Raw genomic sequence first — 17,755 nt, 5'->3', positions numbered from 1 at the left:
AAATACATTCATATTCAAATAGGATATTCCCCTCTTTAGATACAATTTCTTTCGTATAATTTAAGATGTGTTTCAAAAGTCAATGAACTTTAATTCATTTGGAACTTTGGTATATCCAACTATACATATATAGGTTCAACTTTTTAATGTAACTGATTGGTAAGGGTTGCCCAAAACATATACTTTTATTTTTCTTATCTGATATATTTCTTAATACATCAGGGTACTTAAAAGTATTGTTTAGCATATGCCTAGCATATGGCGTCATATGCAATAATTGCGGCAAAATTAATCATGATGTCAAAGCTTGCAGCAAAAGAAAAATGTCATCCTCATATTGAGGAAAGACGCAGCGACTCAGAGGATGATATTTTGCATGTATATGACATTAATATCAGCAAAATAGCCAAAATAAATGGTTTATGAAGCTCAGTCTAACACCGGATGCAAAGGCAAGGCAGCAACACAAAAACAAAGAGGAAATGGAATGCCAAATAGACAGTGAGACACCAGTAAATATGCTAAGCTACAAAGATTTCTCTCAGCATTATTCAAGAGAAGAAAGTGAAATTACAACCAAGCAAAGTCAAATTAAAAATTATACCAACTGAATGATCATAATACCATTAGGAAAATGTAAATTATGAGCAGCATACCAAGGAAACCTACACAAGCTGAAATTTCAGGTAGTTCGCAGAAGCCACTTTTTTCAGCTAAAACAAATGAAAGCATGAACCTAGTGACATTAAGCCAGTGACACATTATTCGTACAATAGACAAGCAAGCAGAACAAAAAAAACAAAGAACTGTGGCATCCCTGCTGAAAAGCTGAGAAAAGATTACCAGGATATTTCTGTAGGACTGAGATGTCCTCCAGGAATGTTATATCTAGAAATAGATAAAATGATTCAGCCAGTACAGTGCCTGAGCTTTATAAACCATTTATTTTGGCTATTTTGCCTGTATTAATGTCAAATTTCAGCCTGTGTAGGCTTCCTTGGTATTCTGTTCATCATTTACGTTTTCCTAATGGTGCCCATTGCATTAAGAGAAAAAAAAATATTAGGTGCAATAAATTAAATAGCAATGATTCCTTCATATTCTAAAGTCACAGTTCCCACATGTTGGATAAGTGGCATTATATCTATTGAGAAGCTTGGCAAATTGTGCATTTGCATAGATCCAAGCAGCTTATACAAAGCAATTAAAAAACCTGAAGAAATAGTACCTACTTCACGAAACACAAACTATTCTCAGTACTTGATGTCAAAGGCAGATGTTGGCAAATGCAACAGAGTAAGGAAGGCAGCTACCTCATCACATTTTGGATTCCACAGGTAGGTAGAGATGGTTGAGAATGTGATTTGGGATCAGAGATGCAGTGGAAGAATATGAACATTACCAGCAAGATATGCTGACAGGACTCACATGTATGACGGTCATAGCTGACGACATTCTGATGAATGAATGCAAAGACAACATGGTGAAAGTTGTGACAGATCACAAGCACAACCTCATCTGTCTGCCAGAAAGAGCCAGGCAAATAAATCTAAAATTGAATATAAACAAGATTAAATTGTGATTGACTATAATACCATACATGGGACAATTGCTGATCTCTGAAAGGCTGCAACCTGACCCTGAAAAGGTAAAAGGAATACAACAGATGCCTACAACTAAAGATATTAAATCAGTTCAGAAACTATCTGACAAAATATTTTCCAAACCTGTCAGATGTGTCTGAACCCCTAAGGTGACAATTGGACAAAGGTGCAGAATGGACATGGTTACCTCAATCTGATGTACCTGTGTTGTGTATCAAGGAGCTGGTGACCAACTATCCTATCCTGAAATATTACGATGTGAGTGATGAACAACCATACAACATAATGCCAGTAAGATAGGGCTTGGAGCATCACTAAGGCTGTGATTGTCTCATGGAGGTTGCAGAAGTCACAAATTCTGTGACTTTCTGCAACCGCCGTGACTTCCACAGCAGCTGGTGTGTCTGAGTCTGCTGGAGCGACCCAGGGCCAGCTGCACCAGCAGCTGCTTGGGAGGCCCCTGGTAGCTGGCTTTGGGGACCATCCAAGCAGCGGCTGGTCCCGTGGACCACCCAAGCAGTGGTCCTGGGGCCGGCCCTGGGGAGTGCCCAGTCAGCGGTCTCGGGTGGTCCCTGGAGCCAGCCACACTGGCCACTGCTCAGGCAGCCCCGGGCAGCTGGTTCCAGAGACTGACAAAGCAGCAGCAGGTGCAGCTGGCTCTGGGGAGTTCCTAAACAGAGGTCCTGGTGACCACCCGAGCAGCAGCAGTCCTGGGAGGGCTAGATCAGTGGCCTCAGGGGCACCCAGAGGCTGTCCGGAGAGTAGTCCCTGGGGAGCAGTGGCCAGGGGCAGTCAACCCCCAGCACTGGAGCAGGGGCCCCTGGAGCAGCAGGGCTTCAGAAGTAGAGGTTTCGTCAGGGGTGTTTTTGGTAAAAGTCATGGACAGGTCATGAATTTTTATTTATTGCCTGTGACCTGTCCATGACTTTTCCCAAAACTACCTGTGACTAAATCTTAGCGTTAAGCATCACTGCTACAAAAGTAGTCTTCATAAAAAGGGTACTACTGTCAAAGGAACAAAAATATGCTGAGAGTGAACAGGACTGTCTTCCACAGTGTTAGAGAGACAAGGTGGCTGAGGTAATATCTTTTATTGGACCAACTTCTGCTGGTGAGAGACAAGCTTTTGAGCTACACTGATCTCTTGCTCTGGCCTGGGAGAGGGACTCAGAGTGTCACCACTCTCCAGTATCCTGGGATGGACATAGCTACAACAACATTGCATAGTTTTCACATGTGAAAAGTTCAACCAGTATGTTTAAGAGTGGGAAATTATTCAATAGAAAGTGATCATAAATCAGAAGCATCAGCTTTTTACAAATGACAGCTAGTGGCCCAAAAACAACTTCAGTGCATGCTGTTGAAACACAAGTGCTGCAAATGAGATATATATTACAAGAAAGGGACAGACATGAGCATAACTGACTTCTTATCCAGAGCAGCCTTGCAGCATGAAAATAAGGCAGCTGGACAAGAATATGATACCCACAACCTGGTAGAAATATAGAAAATACAGAAAGACAAAAAAATCAGCTAAATCAATTATTTGTCAGTTTCAAGGCAGCAGCTAGAAAGAATCTGAGAACAAACTATACAAGCTATATATTTCAGTGCTAAAATTCATCATTCTGTCAGGATGGCCAGACACCAGTGGAGAAGCCCCACTTGCTTCCCAAGAATACTGGAACTATCCTGAGAATATGAACATCTAAGATAGCTTCATCTATAAAGGCTGTCAAATCATAATGTCCAGACTATTGAGAACAAATTCTCTCAAGAATATATTAGAACCGTTATGGAATAGAAGCATGTATCTTGAAAGCCAGAGACATAGTATACTGGTCAAACATGACCCCGGGTATCTGAAACCTGGGGAGCAGTTGTGATACTCCAGGGAAATGCAGGCCAAGCAGCAGAAAGAGACAATAAAAATGGACAGAATCACTATCAGACCTTGGAGCAAAGTAGGAACAGACCTTTTCACTGCAAACCACACTCAATAACTACCTCATTATTGCAGGCTGCTATTCAGACTTCTGGGAACTAGGCCAACTGTCAGACACTATGGCAGTGACCATCACAGACAAAGCAGTGAAGCATTTCATCACGCATGGTATCCCAAACTGTGCAGTTTCAGATAACGGACCCTTACAGTGAATTTGAGCAATTTGCCTGGGCATGGGAATTCATTCATAACATATCACCACACCAGAGACAGTAATATGGTAAAGCCAAATTGGTAGCTTAAAATTTCTAAAGCTCTATTAAAGAAAGCTGTAAAAAACAACACAAATATATGGCTGGATCCTTGAACACTCCCAACCAAGGCATTAATAGCAGCCCAGAACAATACTTAATGTTATGCTGCATGTGTACCTATGTGCCTATAGCCTCAGCATACTGGCAGTGGTGGAAGAAGTAATAGACTAAAAGGAAAAAAAGATCTGAAAGGCCAAAATCTACCACATACGACAAACAAAAAACTTCCCAGAGCTACATATGGGAGATCGTCAAACTATTTTCTCAGGATAAGTCATGCACTTGGAAGCAAGCTATATGTATTGAGCAGATAAAACCTTCTTATAAGTTACATAACAGTGAATGGTGTATAATCACCAAAATTAAGAATGCATTCACCCACAAGAACACAGGAAAGAACCAAGAATGTGAAAGATGACAAAATGTGCATTTTGCTGATACTTGATAAGCAGGACAAAGAAGGAACAGACTCTCAAAAATACCCCACCAGCAAAACCAAGTGCAAGGTAGTCTCCCATTGCCATAAGAGAGACTCACGTTCTCTCCAACATCAAACCACCTGCAAGGTTTATACAAGACTCTGGACAATCTTAATACTTTAAAGAACAATCCTCTCAAACTCAGAGGAAAATATCTTAATTGCCAAGCAAGTAAGGCCTTGATTAGCTTAAAAAAGTTGGTGCTAAGTTTTATATGTATGATGCTGTGACCTTTATATAGGTATAATAGAATGTTAAGTTTGCAAGTACATTATGGTATTTAGGGTTAATTTTGTTATTTCAAATAAATATGACAAAAAGGAGCTTAGGATAAATAGCTTCTTTCTATAAAGTGCTATAGCATGACTGCATGTAGGAACTTAGAGAACTTTACTTTCAGGAAGTGCTTGATGAGAAAGAAAAGCTTATGTGGGGGAAAGAATAAAACATGAATATTGCACTATTTTGCTCTATTTCTTTTTATGCTGGAACATGGAAAAAGAATTATATCAGTTCTATTGTTGTGATATTTACAATGGTGCAGTAATTTCAGACGATATGTGCTGAGTGGTAGAGTATCCCTAATCTCTCTTTTGTTGCATAGAATTCTGTTGTTTCATGCTTTAACTATAACCCAGGTGTGTGTGTGTGTGTGTGTGTGTGTGTACTGGGCAAAAGTACGAGAGGCACTGACTCATACAACTCCTTGGGATTTAAATAGGAGTTGTAAATGCTTAACACCTCTTAGGAATTATTTCACTGTTTAGAGGAAGTTTTGCTGAAGTTTAAATTACTGAGGTGATAGTCAAACTTCAAAATATTTGCAGGTTCAGTTCATATAATCTTAGCCAGCTCAAAAATTCAGATACTTATAGGATTGTTATCCAAATTATCCTGACTTCTTGGGCCTTGAATATACTTCAAGGGTAAAATACATTAATTATAAAATAATATTGGGCAATAAGAATCCATCAGCAGGAAAGAGAAACAGGTTCTCTGGATTAATCTCATGCCTTTGGTATGGGTAATGCATGGGTTTCCCGCATTTTGTCCACTTCAGCAGAGAGGAGCAGCTTAACTAACTAAATGATTTGCGGCATTGACCACTCCAGTGACAATCAGAGGGTGTCAGGATTCAAAAGATGTGTTCCAGTACGGTTGTCGGGCCAGACTAAAGACTCATCCTGACTGAGATCATTCTGACCAATGTATTTATGTGTGGCACTTTCCAGTAAAGATTGCATGTGATCATATGCTAGGTTGAATTCTAATTGTTGAAGTGGGAGGTTTTACACTTAATGAACTGCAATTATGTAGTTTTTGCTGCTGTTTAAGATTATTGAGGACAGTGGTTATATATGTATCTCGTAGAGGTAGATAATATAAATGTGATATTTGGAAGTGCAAATGATATTCTGTGATGGCTGCTGAATAACAATCCCTGTTGGTGTGAGTGAAGACAGAATACAACTAAGACATATTTTAAAGGTAATGGGCCCAGAATGCTTTTAGCAGTATAATGGTGAACAATATACTGTAGGTGAAGTAAGGAAGAGTTACTTCTTGTGTCTTGTTTACCACACTCCTGCTAATACATGATACTAATATTGAGGATAGAGTTAGAGAATGTGTGTTTTGACTTATTCCGAAATGGCTACAAACGTGTAGTAGAAGACATATTGTAATATATAGGCTTTGGGTATATGTTGCCTGACTATGCCAGAAGAAGGACAGGAGGCACTGAATGTGGTTTAATTAGGCTGCAATATTATTCTACCCGGTAGTTAAAAGTGTACAGTGCAGGTAACTCCATGATCATTTTCATATATCCATAAATATTCCATCAACCCTCCCCCATATACCCATCCTGGACCCCAGCCAACTTGCTGGGATCTCACCATCCCTCCCCACCCCTCAAATGAGGGTTGGGGGGCTATAAAGGAGGAGGGATTGGCTTCCTAATATGCTAGTCATAGGAGCCCCAAACCTGCCTTTTTTAGCACTTTAATGAATACTGGCTTTTAAATTCTTTATCAGTCCATTTTATCTGATCACTGTATCCCTTCCCTGTGGAGTACCTGCACTGGACATCCACCACATGCTTACATAATGAGTTGTGACATCATAGCTTAGCTTCTATTCTATGTTTGCCCCAACTAAGCCCCTCCCAACCCCAAAAGCTGCTGTGGGAAAAGTGACAAACCCCCTACTTTGCCTTGGCCAATCTGGTGGTGAGGGGGGAGATTTCTTCCCAGCCCCCCAAGAAAGAAGTGACTTGTGAAATACCAACAGCAGATCCTTACAGCCTGCTATTTCACCACTTCCATGGGAGAGGGGATGCTGCTTTCCATGGGAGAGGGGATGCTGCTTTGCCTGGGTCAGGTAAAAGTGGGCTTCTCCTGTCTGGCATGGACCTATATAATACCCCTTGCTTCTGGTCACCTGCAGGGAGGGATGGGTCAACAGCCACAAACTGTTGACAAAGCTGACAAAGCTGTTAAAGGTTACACAGGACTGAATATCTGACAATCTGATCAAACTACTTTCACAATATGAGCAAATGATTTATTCATTGGCTCTGAACCACCCCTTCCTATATGCTGTGCTTCACTGGCATAATCTAGCCCTAAGCAATGGTGAAGAGAAGCAACCAACAATTCAATAGGGAGCATAGGCCAGTATTATAGCCCTTGCCAAATTCTCTGGTTGTTCCCTCAAGGCCAACATCTCCTCTGTCTTGTCTGGTTAGAGCTCCAGCCAGCAAATCCAGACCCTAGTCTTCATAACAATGGGACCATAAAGACCATGTTGCCCTTGGGGGGATACAGTGAGGCAGATGCCCTAGTTGCCCTTTGTTAGGTGAGGAACACAACACACTCGGGGCTGATACACTCAGATTTATTAATTCATACCTTTATTTGGACTAAAAGCATACCTTATGATTTCAATTACTATTAAAACAACAAATGACAGATATACGGAAAAAGATATTAGTCAATTGACTTATTCTGGGGCATAGGATGGGTTTCTCTTATGAGTTTCCAGCTATCCCCTTACACTCTAGCATAAGTATTTCCCTGTTCTGTCCCAACTCAATCACTCTGCATGACTGATGCTTATGACATTTCTAACACCTTTGACTGTCAAACGGAGTCAATCTTAGTGGGCACTCAGTTTTTATGTTCCGGAGATTCAAAAAATTAAAGTCAAGCCCTCTTTCCGCACTGTTCCAAATATCATCTCCCTTTGCAGTGATGGAAGTAAAATGCAAAGGATGCATGATTTGTGTACTTGCTGGGTGCAAAAAAACCCTACTTTTGTTGAGAAAGTTTATTTCCTGAAAACATTTTTTCCTTCTACATATTAGAATTTTTGGTAAAGTAAGGGGACAGTATGAATTGTGGATGAAGTTTTAGTGTCTCCTCTTATATAATATGGTAAGTTTCCCTCCTTGTTTAGTCCTCAAAATTGAATAGTATTAATATGTAAATCATGTTACTCTTATAATGAAGATGTAATAAAAAGTATTCATTGATTTAAGGAAGAGTAGTACCCCTTGCAATGACTTTTTAAGGTAGAAATGATCATTGTATCAATCACATTATGCAATAAGTTCAAGAGAAATTTTGTCTGACTTTGACAAAAGTTAAATGAGCCGCAAATAAGAACTGCAGACATCATACCTCTGGGATTTTAGGCAGAGCCTGTCCTAAAAGCTGCATTTCTTTTTTAATTTATTTTTTAAGTGCTCATCAAGTTAGGAGGCAATGAAATCAGAAGACTGAACGTGTAATAATTTTCTCTTCTTTTGAACCAGAACAAAGAAAAAACCCTTCAAGGTCAGATAATTTTTAAAATTGTAAGGGGTCTATTCTTTCACACCACACGTGGCCACAATTTATGCAGTTTAGATGGAAGAGTGGTGGAATGTCACTCTCCTCTCTGTCTTATGTGTAATTACTATTCTGTAGCCTACATTTACATTGTACAATGTCAGGTTTCAGAGTAACAGCCGTGTTAGTCTGTATTCGCAAAAAGAAAAGGAGTACTTTGTGGCACCTTAGAGACTAACCAATTTATTTGACCATAAGCTTTCGTGAGCTACAGCTCACTTCATCGGATGCATACTGTGGAAAATACAGAAGATGTTTGTTTTTATACACACAAATCATGAAAAAATGGGTGTTTATCACTACAAAAGGTTTTCTCTCCCCCACCCCACTCTCCTGCTGGTAATAGCTTACCTAAAGTGATCACTCTCCTTACAACGTGTATAATATTGTACAAGGTGGGCCATTTCCAGCACAAATCCAGGTTTTCTACCCACCCTCCCCAACAAACCCACTCTCCTGTTGGTAATAGCTTATCTAAAGTGATCACTCTCCTTACAATGTGTGTGATAATCAAGGTGGGCCATTTCCAGCACAAATCCAGGGTTTAACAAGAACGTCTGAGGAAGGGGACCTACTACAGGACAGGCCTAACAAAGAAAATAACAGAACGCCACTAGCCGTCACTTTCAGCCCCCAACTAAAACCCCTCCAACGCATTATCAAGGATCTACAACCTATCCTGAAGGATGACCCAACACTCTCACAAATCTTGGGAGACAGGCCAGTCCTTGTCTAGTTTTAGCATGTATAACTGTTAACTTCAAGGTCAGTGTCATCTAGAGGTTAACAGATAACTACTTTCAAACATTTTCACCAATATACTAGATACAAATAAGCTTTACCCCAACATTAGAAGTCAAATTTCCTTGTTTCTACATATTTTTTTTCTAAATCATTGTTACTGGAGACAATAAAAGAAAAATACCATTCTTTGTGTATACCTGAATTCCAAAATTCCAATGAAATATATGCCAATATTCCATACTGCAGGGCCATTTCAACTCTTCAGTGCCAAAGATCTGCTGGGAATATTTGGTTTTCCTCTGTGTTAGCCTGGTATTAGTAGCATCTATATCTGACTTTGAATTACCACCAGAGTGTTTTAGTTACAGAACATACAGAGTCAGAGACTTTTGTGCATCAGTTTACTTATGCAAAAGCATCCCTCTTTAATAGAGCATACTGGCCCTTTAAAAGCAGGCATGGGCCAGAACATCTGTTAAAGGGCATCAGCCCTGTGAAGGCCAGGAATTTTTGAAGCTGTAGACTCCAAACTGGTCACATCACTGCAGACTGGAATCATGGACTGCTGAAACAAGGAATGATGTAGTATATAAGGGGCAACTTTACCCTCAGGAGGAAGAGGACTAGGGAGGATTACATGGTGGGAAACCTGGAAGGAGCAATAGTAGTGGCTTGCTGGTGGGAACTCTCCAGGGAGCTAGGTTTTGAACTGAGACAGGTGTGGGGGTCTGTGCTAAGAGAGAATGAAAGCTGGGTCGGGCTTGGCAAATGCCATAAATAAAGACAGAAACAGGCAGAAATAGTAAGTAGCACTTATAAAGAGGAACAGCTTGAACACTGGGGAAAGCAGCTGTTTCACTACATATGGTCCCAGGACTGGAGCCTGGAGTAGAGGGAGGACTTGAGGTCCCTGCAAATCATGGTGGTCAACACCTCTAGAGAAAATAGCCTTGCTTTCAGGTGAGTTGAAGGACTGCAGTTGTATGTTGTATAATATAGTCACAAGCTGTCAAGGTTCCTTCCCCACTCTGAACTCTAGGGTACAGATGTGGGGACCTGCATGAAAACCTCCTAAGCTTACTTTTACCAGCTTAGGTTAAAACTTCCCCAAGATACAAATTAATTTTACCCTTTGCCCTTGGAATTTCCACTGCCACCACCAAACTTAACTGGGTTTACTGGGAAATGTAGTTTGGACACGTCTTTCCACCCAAAATCCTCCCAATCCTTGCACCCCACTTCCTGGGGAAGGTTTGGTAAAAATCCTCACCAATTTACATAGGTGACCACAGACCCAAACCCTTGGAACTTAGAACAATGAAAAAGCATTCAGTTTTCTTACAAGAAGACTTTTAATAGAAGTAAAGAAATCACCTCTGTAAAATCAGGATGGTAGATACAGGGTAATTAGATTCAAAACATAGAGAATCCCTCTAGGCAAAACCTTAAGTTACAAAAAAGACACACAAACAGGGATAGTCATTCTATTCAGGACAGCTCTTTTCTGAGCTGTCAAGGTTCCTCCCCCACTCTGAACTCTAGGGTACAGATGTGGGGACCTGCATGAAAAACCTCCTAAGCTTATCTTTACCAGCTTAGGTCAAAACTTCCCCAAGGTACAAAATATTCCACCCGTTGTCCTTGGACTGGCCGCTACCACCACCAAACTAATACTGGTTACTGGGGAAGAGCTGTTTGGACACGTCCTTCCCCCCAAAATACTTCCCAAAACCTTGCACCCCACTTCCTGGACAAGGTTTGGTAAAAAGCCTCACCAATTTGCCTAGGTGACTACAGACCCAGACCCTTGGATCTTAAGAACAATGAACAATCCTCCCAACACTTGCACCCCCCCTTTCCTGGGAAATGTTGGATAAAAAGCCTCACCAATTTGCATAGGTGACCACAGACCCAAACCCTTGGATCTGAGAACAATGAAAAAGCATTCAGTTTCTTACAAGAAGACTTTTAATAAAAATAGAAGTAAATAGAAATGAAGAAATCCCCCCTGTAAAATCAGGATGGTAGATATCTTACAGGGTAATTAGATTCAAAAACATAGAGAACCCCTCTAGGCAAAACCTTAAGTTACAAAAAAGATACACAGACAGAGATAGTTATTCTATTCAGCACAATTCTTTTCTCAGCCATTTAAAGAAATCATAATCTAACACATACCTAGCTAGATTACTTACTAAAAGTTCTAAGACTCCATTCCTGTTCTGTCCCCGGCAAAAGCAGCAGCAGACAGATACAGACCCTTTGTTTTTTTCTCTCCTCCCAGCTTTTGAAAGTATCTTGTCTCCTCATTGGTCATTTTGGTCAGGTGCCAGAGAGGTTACCTTTAGCTTCTTAACCCTTTACAGATGAGAGGATTTTTCCTCTGGCCAGGAGGGATTTTAAAGGGGTTTACCCTTCCCTTTATATTTATGACACAAGCATAGAGGAGTAGCAGTAGTTCCAGGAGTGTGGACATAAGTATGTAGGATAACCACTGTTCCTCAACTTGTTCACATTTTCAGTTCAGCTGAGTTCCCATAAAATGAGTAAAAAGTAAATTATAGTCCAGACTTTAACATTCTAATCACAGTCATGTTCTTGGACTCCTAGGGCGCTCTTCTGCCTCTGTGTAATTACTCGTGTATCTTTTTGTTCTTACCAAAAATCTACAAATTGGCAGCAGAGGGATACTAGCTGCAAGATGCTAAGGGAAAAAGTAAATAGTAAGTCATCTTGCATAGAGAGATCAATCTGATCTCTTATTTCAAGACTGAATAAACAGAATGACTTGCATAGATCTCAGCCCCCATCTTTTTACTGTGTTGTCTGTGGAGATGCTAGTTTCAGTATATAGCATATCTCTGAAATTCATGGTCCTATAAGAAATATAAACAGGAGACTCTCAGACATTTTGTATAAGACTGTAAGTGTGATTCTTATAGGTCCTTCCTGGATAGATCTTATCTGGTCCTTACTAAGTTCCTTGTAATTAAACTTCGCTTGTTTTTAAGTAGTTTGATTTTTCTCTCCCTATATACCATCATTAATATCATTGGGAGTTATGCATGTGTAGGTGGAGGAGCAGGGGATTCCAGTACATTCCAGATGACAAATAGCAATCCACCTAAATGATAAAAGTATCTGCTGCACAAATGCTTTCCCCCACTGTCCATGCCAGTTAGCTGGGCTGGGAGTTGAGGAGTTCATGTGGTGAAGGGGAGAAGAAACCATTACGAGTGCCCCTCAGCAGATGCAGTAGTCTCTCCAGCCTGATCTGCTCCTCACTCATCTCCCTTGTATAAGAAGCCAGAGATCAGTGAAGCTTAACTTCACAGGGGAGAGGAGTAGCACTATCATCATGGCAAACAAATTCTGTCCCACCCTTTGTGCAGTGAAACAATCCCTGTTCCTATGCCATTTTGCAAAGGTTAGGTTAGGATTTGCTTTGGAAGAAACAATCATTAATGTAGGACTGATACGTCTAATAGAGGGAAGGTATTTATAATGCAGAAGAGTTTGCAAGCAGGTGTAATTTTGGTATCTCAATGGATGATTTTATAGTATCTTATAGAAGAATGTATGGAGCGTCCATAGACACTTACAAACTCTACGGACTCCTCTATAGAAGCTGAATAGCCAGAAGACTTTTATTTATAAAATATAGTATATGATATGGGCTCCCAGTACCAATGGAAGATACAAGAACCCTAAAAGGAAAAATGCACCAATTTCAATAACAGATGTATTGATTTTCTCTTGCTCTTTATAGAATATAATGTTAAGGGATAAGGTTGGTCTTGTGTATGTGAGGTGCTCAGATAATACAGGTTGAACATATGTAAGTACCTAAATAGAATTTTCTGGAAAGCTTATATAAATTACCTTCCCAGCTGTATTTCTGCTTCTCTAGGTGTCAGCAGAAAGTGAGGAGATCTGAACTAGCAGAGAATGTTAACAATTTGTTTTAAGAAAAGACTTCACCTTTCCTCAGAAGCAACTGTGACATGAACTTTCTATGACTTTTCAGTAGTTCCTGGCAGCCTCTTTTGTGTGTCATAATTTTAAAGTCTGATATCTAAGGACCTGCCAGAGCTAGAAGCCAGTGCATTAGCTTGGATTCTCCCCTTTTCACTAACATACATTTCCTATTTTAATCCTAATAAATCAGACCGTAAACCTGTCACTTGCCTGGGACTGAATAATGTATGTCCAGCACCTCCAGAACAGTGCAATTTTGGTAGGGAAATTCCATATTGGGTTGAGGGCCTGAAGCAAACATTTATGTGCTATGTTGATTTAAAAAAAATAAAGACTTTGGAGCTGCTCAGAGATTTGGAATGTTAGAAAGAGTCCAGGGTAATGGAGTAATGGGTAGAGTGCAGGTAAGGCTGTCAAAGGTGCATGATGTATGAAATTTAGCATATTGATATCACCATCCCATGTATTTATAATTATTTTTAAATTTAATAGTCTGATTTGTATGTGTAAAGAGCAAACTTGGCCTGCCTGTACATGGGTATGAACAGCCTGAAATTGAGTAACTGATGTGTTCCATCAGCCAACGTCCCCTGCACCCAGAATAGGAGATTGCAGCAGCAACAAAGGATGCTCTGGATCTAAACAAGAGGATTTTGTCCCTTTTTGATTCCTGCATAATCCAAAGCAATGTCCAATAACTGGGCTTTGAACAGAGAAGATCTGGATTTAAACTTTATCTCTTTCAAGTTTCAGTGTATCATAAAAAGTTACATTGGGTTTATCACATAATTTTCAGCATTCCCACTGAGCTGTCAACAAATTGACCATTTATGCAAATTGACCATCTATGCAAATAAGAATAGCTATTGAGGTGTTTCAGCACCTGAAGTTAGAGATGCTACTTCAAAATATTGTGAAATAAATTATCCCTGTGTTCTTAACTGTCTTTCAAAGTGTCCTCTGTGGTGTTCACAATATAAAATGTTATTTACAATTCAAAATGGCTGAATATAAAGTTAAAAAGAAATCTCGACCTTTTAAAATTATTTCTAAAGGTGAAATACGTTAACTAAATACCACTAGCTTTAATACAATTGTATTAAGTATGAATCCTGGAAGATCACGTTGTGACTCATGAAATCCACCTTACTAAATTTCAATTGCCTTTTTGGATTTGATTCTAAAGAGGCTCAGGATTGAGAGGCTATTTTAAATCTTTAGAAACTTTGATCTTGGATCAACCCTTTTGAGGTAATTAGCATTCAGTATTTAGATGGCAGCAGTTCTCAAAATGTTGAGTGCTTTCTAAACACAAAGCAAGATACTCTGTTTCAATTGCAGAAATAGCCCAGAATGGAAGCTGCAGTTTTCTGAGTTATGTGGAATACTTTTGAACTCTATGGTTTTACCAGTGGGCTTTCCAACCTTTTCAGCAGATCATGCTGTATGCTTTATAATAATTTCTATAGTATCATAAATGTGCATAGTGCATGATATATCTTTTATAGGTCACTGGTAATAGAGGTTTACCTTGCGCCTGTACCAAGCCCAGGTAATTAGGCTTGGCAAAGGAGAGTTCCTCAAAGGCTGAAATTGCTTAAATCTGTCTCCCCAACAAAGGTTATGGACTGTTAAACTTTTGAACCCACAATGACTCCTACTATTCCTGCTCCTCCATTCTCTGAGGGGTGTATGCAATGGTTGGTGAATCCATAAACTGTTGGATTTACTTGCCCTTCCCCTCACTCTACCTTTATCTTTTCTCCTTCATCATCCCCACCAAACTTAGGTGAATGGAAGTAGTCATTATTATTTATTATTGTACTACAATGTCAGGCCAAGATCCTGGTCCCATTGTGCTAGATTCTGTATAAACATATAGTAAGAAAGAGTCCTTGCCCCAAAGATTTTACAGTAGGAGGAGAGAAGACCAGAGCTGAGCAAATAATTGATATTTCAGCTCAGTGGCCAAACAGGAAATCTGGTGGGGTTGGGGGAGGGAAAGGAGAGGAGGAGGTTTTTTTTTTTTAATGAAACTGCTTTTTTTCCCCTCACAAAATTGAAAGACAGAAAAAAAAATGTGTTTGAGTCACAGAAAACATTTGGAATGTTGACTTGAAATATCATTTTCTAAATGAAATGTCATCTTGGATCACTATTTTGCTGTTTGTTTCAAATTGAAATGGTTTGTTTTTGTTTTGTTTGTTTGTTTTCAGTTCTTATTGCCAAAACTATTCGCTATATTCCATCCAAATTTGCTAAGGGTCCTCTAGACAAGACACACAAAGGAAATAAGAAAGGAAGTATTATCTTAATTTTACCAATGGGGAACTGAGGCACAAAGAGATGAAGTGCCTTGCCCACGTTCATACAGCAATTCTGCAGCAGAACCCCAAACTGAATCAGAGTCTCTTGAGCCCCTGTCATAATCACAGGATCATCCTTCATCCACACACCTTGAGTGTGTTCCAAAAAACTCTTTCTCACTCCACAAACGTACACAAAGTAACAGCACTGCATATGCGAACAAAACAACTGTCGAAAACATCAACTGTTGAAAAGTCAAGTTATTTCGTTGTTTTTCTGACATATATCTCACCTTAGGCTCATGGATTTCCGTGGGTGGGTCTGGGCTGAATAGCGGGGGGTGAGGGGAATATGTTAAATTCTGAGTTTACTGATGTTAACAGGATATAAACCAGCATAACGAAGATCAAGTTTCCCAATGTATGCTTATAGACACAGCACCTAGAATATAGTAAAACAAAACAAAGGTACAAACAATACCTCCTTTAATTCTGGGTGATGGCTAGAGAAGTACCAATTCACAGGATATTTATTTTATATATTTAAAGTTATATTTTCCCTGTCTCATACTTTAGGGGATACACACATATAAAAGGAAAAGTTGTTAGGAAATTCACTAAACAAATCATTAAACAAACATATAAAACCTTCCTAATCCCTAATCCTCCTGTGAGTGATGTCTTGAGGATAGACTATCCAGGTTCCTGATTGAGGCCCTACTTCTGGGTTTCATTATGGCTTCTTCATTATGCCACCTCTGCTGGGCTACAAAGTCAGCAGAATTAGCCATTAGTGAATACCAGACTAGAGAATTCTTCTTGTGTCCTACTGCTGATGGAATAATAGTCTTGTAACACAACGCGTACAGCGCTAAGGGACATGTTGTGTTGGGTAATGGAAGGTGTATGGTGGGACTGTGCTACGTTCAGTCCAGGGCCCGGATTAGATGACCTCTCGAGATCCCTTCCAGTCCTATGATTCTATGAGTTTATCTACTCTTGGCTGTCATTGCTGATAATCACAGTTTTATAACAGCTCCTGGGGCTGGTCTACTTTATGCCAATAATCAGAGTAGTCCCTGACAGGTTTTAGAATCTTTGTTCCCTCACAACCTTCCTAAGCTATGCTAACTGAGCTCAGCCACAGCTCAGCTGGGGGTTTTGAAACAATCAAAGAAGAGTTTTCTCCCAAAGAATCCAACGCATTTTTTACGCATTCCATCACATATTGGACCAGGACTTCGGGATTTTAGTCACTGGAATATAAATACACATAGAGTGCAGACATCATTAATGAAGCTCATAAAATGTGTGCCCCCAGTACCTTGATTTAAGAAGTTCTCCCGCATATTGGGACATAATAGGGTATGTGTTCACATGTACAATGCATTGCATATAGTTTATGTTTGCAAATCCTGTACGATAACTAGCATAGTGAATATATATGGGAGATGGCATCATACATAGACAGTGAAATGCTGGAGAATATGATTATAAACAAAAAACACTGGGTCATGTCATTGGTGTTCTCCTTCTTTTCTGCTCTTCAGTTTAAAAAATATTTTTGTTTTCTTCAATGCTTTTCTTTTATGTACTGTCCTTTACATATTTTTTTCCTCCACAGTCAAACTATGGTATAGGTGCTGAATGCTGATTAGAAATATTTAGTCCAATACAACCTAGTCATTTTTTGATTCCTAAACACCAGCCCATCATTATTTTTGGGCTATCAGACAGCTTATGCTAGATAATTTTAATAGCATCTATTCTAGTCTACAAATGGAATTTAAATATTTTTAGTTTTTATTAGATTATTTGTGGCAAAATTATTTTAATGGTCTGTCATTAATCTTTTACTATTTTTTTATTTTGACAGGAGGAAACCAGTAAGGATGTTTATGTGGTGGTCAGCTGTTTTATTTCTTGGATGCATTTTGTTGGGAGCAGAAGGGTGGCCAGCCAAGGAAGGATATGACTTTAAGCCCTATCAGCCTCTAATAAGATTACGCCACAAGGTACTGATTATTTTCTAGCATTCTTTGCTTTTCCACAAATAAGGAATAATTTACTCAGTAAACTTTTATTTTATCAGAGTAACCATTTAGGAAGAAACTCTTTCCAATAATAAAATCTTCAGAATATTGCTCTAATTAATCAGTATAATGGAGATGCTTTGCAACTTTCCAGGGATCAAAACAGCCTTAAATCCAGTTTCCATAGCCACCAGATAACTCCCCTTGCATACAGTGATTCTCTAGTGGTATAGAATCATCATAGCATCTCCTAAACTGCTCCTCACTGGGCTGCCAATGTAGGTGAGTGGCCATAGAAAGGTATACTTGACTGCTATAATGGGCCCTGGGGGTTGCCTGCAGTTGGCATAGACTAAAATAGCCTTTAAATTGCTTTAACTTATGCCAAAGACAGAAGCAGCACCTGGACAAGCATGGGGCCACAACTGTGACTTAAAACCACCTTTGCCCCCTACTTCT

General features: G+C 39.6%; 1 protein-coding gene across 4 annotated transcripts in view; it reads left to right on the top strand.

The window, feature by feature from the left end:
• The window catches only part of FSTL5 (follistatin like 5), a 576,686-nt gene that overhangs the window by 23,709 nt on the left and 535,222 nt on the right, over positions 1-17,755 (top strand). For 3 of the 4 annotated variants that reach the window (XM_048847574.2, XM_048847577.2, XM_048847576.2), the window contains exon 2: positions 17,140-17,278. In XM_048847574.2, the coding sequence (XP_048703531.2) occupies positions 17,156-17,278 (123 nt within the window). In that variant the 5' untranslated portion in view covers positions 17,140-17,155. Of the gene's footprint in view, positions 1-17,139; positions 17,279-17,755 lie in introns of those variants that run through there. The other variant, XM_048847578.2, reaches the window with a different exon arrangement.

The sequence above is a fragment of the Caretta caretta genome, chromosome 4 (genome assembly GCF_965140235.1).
Source record: "Caretta caretta isolate rCarCar2 chromosome 4, rCarCar1.hap1, whole genome shotgun sequence".
Classification (NCBI taxonomy): domain Eukaryota; kingdom Metazoa; phylum Chordata; order Testudines; family Cheloniidae; genus Caretta; species Caretta caretta.
Note: the sequence above shows the minus strand (reverse complement) of the source record. Positions and strands in the feature narration are given on the sequence as shown.